The 5,000-nt window shown below is 41.4% G+C and overlaps 1 protein-coding gene across 2 annotated transcripts in view; it reads right to left on the bottom strand.

Annotated features, from left to right (window-relative positions):
• txndc16 (thioredoxin domain containing 16) overlaps positions 1-5,000 on the bottom strand; it is a 39,666-nt gene that overhangs the window by 25,233 nt on the left and 9,433 nt on the right. For both annotated transcript variants that reach the window (XM_017721602.2, XM_017721603.2), the window contains exons 8-12: positions 4,453-4,619; positions 2,777-2,837; positions 2,560-2,701; positions 397-543; positions 127-186 (exon numbers count right to left, since the gene is read on the bottom strand). In XM_017721602.2, the coding sequence (XP_017577091.1) occupies positions 127-186; positions 397-543; positions 2,560-2,701; positions 2,777-2,837; positions 4,453-4,619 (577 nt within the window). The remainder of the gene's footprint in view (positions 1-126; positions 187-396; positions 544-2,559; positions 2,702-2,776; positions 2,838-4,452; positions 4,620-5,000) is intronic.

Below are 5,000 nucleotides of genomic sequence, written 5' to 3'. Positions count from 1 at the left end.
TATAACTTAATTTTATTATTATAATAATAACCAATAAATAACATTTAAAAAATTGGAAATTAAATTTCTTAATTTTATATCAAATTTTATATCTAATTAATTTATCAGTGCAGGTCAGTGTTTTACCGTCAAGCGCATCATCAACTTCTACATATGACTGCAGAAAAGCCACGCACACAGCGTCCCCTACAGGATAAATAAAACAGACAATGTCAGGGAGACCTTTATAAAGCAAATGTGCACTTATGGTTTCATTTTGCAGAAATTATTTGCAGTTAATTAATAAGCAATTGACAAAAATACTACACTGCTGGAAAAGCCACTGATCCTGCTCTAAAAACAGTTTAGTCAACATCTGCAATCAGGAGAATAATAAGACAGATATATGACGCTCACATTTCACGTAGAACAGCACCACCATGAGGCCATTCTGTGTCACTGCAGCGCTGAAAGTTTCAGCTGTGAGTTTTGTGACCGCTTCTGTGTCCAGCATTACTCCTCGGTCTCTGTACACAGACTCCGCCACCTCATCATCCAAAACATCTGCAAAGGAAGAAGGAAAGCTCTGTTTACACTGGAGTTTCACAGGTTTGTATCATTGGCAAATGAACAAAACAGAATGAGTAGCCACATGAGCCTAAGGCCACCATGCCCAATGCCAAGCGTGGGCTAGAGGGGTATAAAGCCCCCCCATCATTGGGCTGTGGCGCAGTGGAACTACGTTCTCAATAGATAACCTGCTAAACTGACCCCCACAAGCACAAAGAGTCAGCAGACTGTCTGTAATTAGAGCCTCTTAAGGTCTTTAAGGTCACCAATTTCTGATAAGGCCATTCAACTCTGCACAGCTTTTATAATCTCCATAGAAAAGTATTGACCAATAGGATGGGACACTCTGCAGCAGAGCCAAAGGTCACCAAGCTCCATGCCAAGCGTGGGCTGTCGGTATATAAAGCCCCCTGGCACTGGGCTGTGGAACAGTGAAACAGTGTTCTCTGGAGTGATGGAGCTCCACCCAGTACCTTTGGGATGAGCTGGAGTGACCCAGAACTGACCATCCAACATCAGTACCTGACCTCACTAACACTCAATCAAATCCTCACAGCAATGTTCCAACATCTAGTGTAAAGCCTTCCCAGAGGCTGTTACTGCAGCAAAGGGGGACAAACACTATTAATACCCTTCAGCAGAAACGCTGGAGGAGCAGGTGAATACAGACTCGTGGACACGCCAGTGTCAGGTGGACAGTGGACAGTGGACAGTGCGTGTTTTTAAATTTGAAATATTATTATTATTAAATCTACATTATAATCATTAATTATGCGTGCCTGTAGTTTGTCCAGTGGAAACAGAAAAAAGTTTTTTTTTTTTTAAATAACTCACTTATTAGACCGCAAGGAAGTTTGAAAATGGTTCTAGGTTTTAACCCGGTGTGAGGTACTCCAAAGTTCTAGGTAATCATTTTGGGTGACGTACTTAAATTGCTGGTGGATTTGTTCTTTCCTGAGTATTTTTAAATTATACTTGTACTTGTATATTAGTGAGGGAATTTTACCACTTACGGTTGACCTATATATATTTTAATGCCCACACCCCCCGCCCTGCAGAACAGACTTAAACTTTCCGATAGGGAATGTAATCGGATTCAGACGTTAAATGGATATTATTCTTCTATTTAACAGATTATTTAGTGGTTTACCCACCTCGTTCAATCAGATAGAAATTGTATTCTGAACGGCCTCAATCTGAGTAAACTAGTCTCTGAGTCCGTCTGGCTCTTTATTCTAGATAAACAGCTTCCTGCTCAGCCGTTTCAGTCGGTTCCTACACTAATTCCAGGCTGGTGCTGATGAGCAGGCGAGACGGGGAGGCTGAGTGTTTCTTTACGGGTGAATCGATATGAAAGAGCAGCTCCACCAACTCAACTCCCCTCATTTAACACCAGGAGGTGCTGCTTCACTTTACAAAGACTTTGGCCACAATATTGGACCTTTCCTGGTATTAATGCCACTTTGATGTCATAATTCTACAAATTCAGTCTTGAAATGCGACTTTTTTGTCAAAATAATACTTTTTTCAACCATTTTTATTTTATTAACAGTGGCTCTTAAATGCTGTTGTAGATAACTTTACAGGAGAAGGAAAAAACTTTACTTTTAATGTAAGTCAATGGAACCAGACATTTTTCCAAGTCATTTTGGGCCGTTTGGTCCATTCTTCGTGTCATGGACACATAACGCAACAGGCATTTTCAAATTATGTCAAAAAACAGAAAAAAGACAAAAACGGAGATACGAGGTTTTCTTCCGACAGCAGCGATATGATTTGCTCATATTCCGTTCAGGTAATTACATGCAGTCAAATGATTTGAGTTATTGAACTTAAACCATTTGAGGTCATCAGTTACCTCAAATCATTTGAAGTCTTCAGGTTTTCCATGTAGTTATAAAGAACAACACTTATTTACTGTAGAACGTGTTGAGGACACTCTACTCACCTCTGTTCACGGATTATTTCAGATTTCAGAGTCAAGCACTGGACTGGAACAAAGCATCTCACCTAAACTGGACCATCGATCATCTTGTTCCTCCTCTTCCTCCTCCTCCTCCTCCTCCTCCTCTTCCTCTGTCCCTTGAAAAAGTTGTTCTCTGAACAGGTCAATAAGCTCCTCGACCTTCTTCAGGCTGAAATACCGCACTTCCTTTTGAGAATTAGGAAAAACAGTCACTACAGAAAGTTTTCCGAGTATGTCCTGTGCTAAGAATGTATTACTGACCTCCTGCGGCAGCCGATACGCAGCGTTATGCTTCAGCGGAGTTTTAACTCTGTGGCTGTCCCTGTAAAACAGACACGAGAAGCTAATTTGAATTTCAACAGTACAAACTACATGGGGAAAAGACTCATTACTGCCATTAAAAGGTTTAAAATCACTGATTTCGGTAATATAATGGTATAATTTGGTTGCACATTATAGTGCTGGCAATGATAGGTTTCATATAATTTGTAGAAAGCTAAAGAAAAAGAGATACGGCTTTCTATAAATAAAAATATATCCATAATTATGTATTTGATATAAAAGGAAGAAATCCAGACATGTCCAGAATTTCTTTTAATGCTATTTATTTTTTAATCCAGTTACTTACTCAATAATTAATCTGAAATTATAATAAATTCCAACCTGGAAAAGAAATTATACAAATGGGCAATTATTATATTTCATCTAAGATTTAAGAAGCATCTACACTGTTAGAAGTGAAGGTTCTGTGCAGGTACATTTTGGTTCATCAAGGTACAAACAGCGTAAATGTTCCCTCAAAAGCTCCAGCAGTGGGTTTAAGGTCTGATTGTGGAGCTTAAATCAGTTCCTCCAGGTGAAAAGTTGGTATTTGTTCATAACCGAATGTTTTAAAACAGAGCAGTAGAATAAAAGCCTGGAGGCGAGGCGAGGCGGGGTGTGTGGAGTCAGTCCAGCTTAGAACAGATCATCTCAGTGGATTATGGTTCAGTTATGCTCCCTGACTGAAGGTACTGAGATGGAGCCTTGAGGGAAGCACCCCAGTGACAACAGGGGAACTGCCCCAGTGATGGTTTAGTACCTTTATTTCTGAGACTGTATAAATATCCTGGTATCTATATATATTTTAATTTACACTATACAGTCATACACAAAAGTTGTAGTAGTATGCAAAAGGTCAAAGGATATGTTCTGTAGATTTTCTAAGTTCACACATCCTCTATAGAGAACACTTCCGCACATTTTAATGCACAATTACGGTTTAAGATTAAGAGACCCTTATTAGTCCCACAACGGGGAACATTTTCCCTCCACATTTAACCCATCAGTGCAGTGAAACACCACATACACACTAGTAAAGACGCACACTTCAGGGGGCAGTGAGCACACTTGCCCGGAGTGGTGGGCAGCCCTATCCATGGTGCCCAGGGAGGAGGTGGGGGTTAGGTGTCTTGCTCAAGGACACCTCAGTCATGTACTGTCGGCTCAGGGGATCGAACCGGCGACCTTCTGGTCACAATCTGGTTCCCTAACCTCCAGCCCATGACTCTAATAACGAAGCTGAGAGCTGATCAGAGTTAATGATCTTCTCAGCGAAGCTCGTTCTGCTCGTTAGTTTGTGCTGATGATGCAGTGATTCAGTCACGTGACGTCGCTGAGTAGGAGGAGCTCATGAGGCTCATTTCAAATGACAGATTTGAATCACTCACCTAAACCAGTGTGAACCGTCGAGTCAGAGAGATCGGATTTGAGCAAAAAAATCGCCAGAAAAACAATAAAACATATTTTACCAGGTGTGTTCTAACTTTGCATAAAACTGCAAAAGTTACTGGATAAAATAAAAATTACTTTAAGACTTCAAATGTTAAACTAGCAGAGTAACTGTACTGAAAGCAGCCTTTAGCGGCTCTCGATGTGTGGCTGTATTTCATGCCCACCTGTGGATGAGCACCACCCCCACCTCCCCCCGGAGCCTCCGGGCCACAGACTCGGCCGTGTCTCGGTCCAGCTGCAGCGTTTCAGACTGAGTGAACAGGAACAGCAGAGGAACGTTCAGGTGATTATAGACCACCTTCACTTCATCGGGGTCCACAGCTGCCTCTGTCTGCAACAGAGAACAACACAGAGCACAGTTTGCACATCCTGTTCAAGGTCTGGGGACAATTCCCTTAAACTGCTTATTGGGTCACGTCCACTTTTCTCTCTCTCCACAGGAGTCACCAGTGTTACCGATCGTCATCGGCGTTCCACGTAATAAAGGAAACACCAGAGATTTTTAATGATCAACGCGTTTTACCAAACGGCCGCTTCAGAACATCAAACCACACGCCGTCAATCAGGGAACGTCCACTAAAACATGGAATTTAATCCATTTGAACTCTATTGTTCCACAATAGACCTACAATTGTTACCTAAAAATAAAGACGTCAGCTAAAAGCTTCATATGAGATCATGAGCTGAATGAGAAGATCTCTGAGAGCTGAGA

The sequence above is a fragment of the Pygocentrus nattereri genome, chromosome 10 (assembly GCF_015220715.1).
Source record: "Pygocentrus nattereri isolate fPygNat1 chromosome 10, fPygNat1.pri, whole genome shotgun sequence".
Lineage (NCBI taxonomy): Eukaryota > Metazoa > Chordata > Actinopteri > Characiformes > Serrasalmidae > Pygocentrus > Pygocentrus nattereri.
Note: the sequence above shows the minus strand (reverse complement) of the source record. Positions and strands in the feature narration are given on the sequence as shown.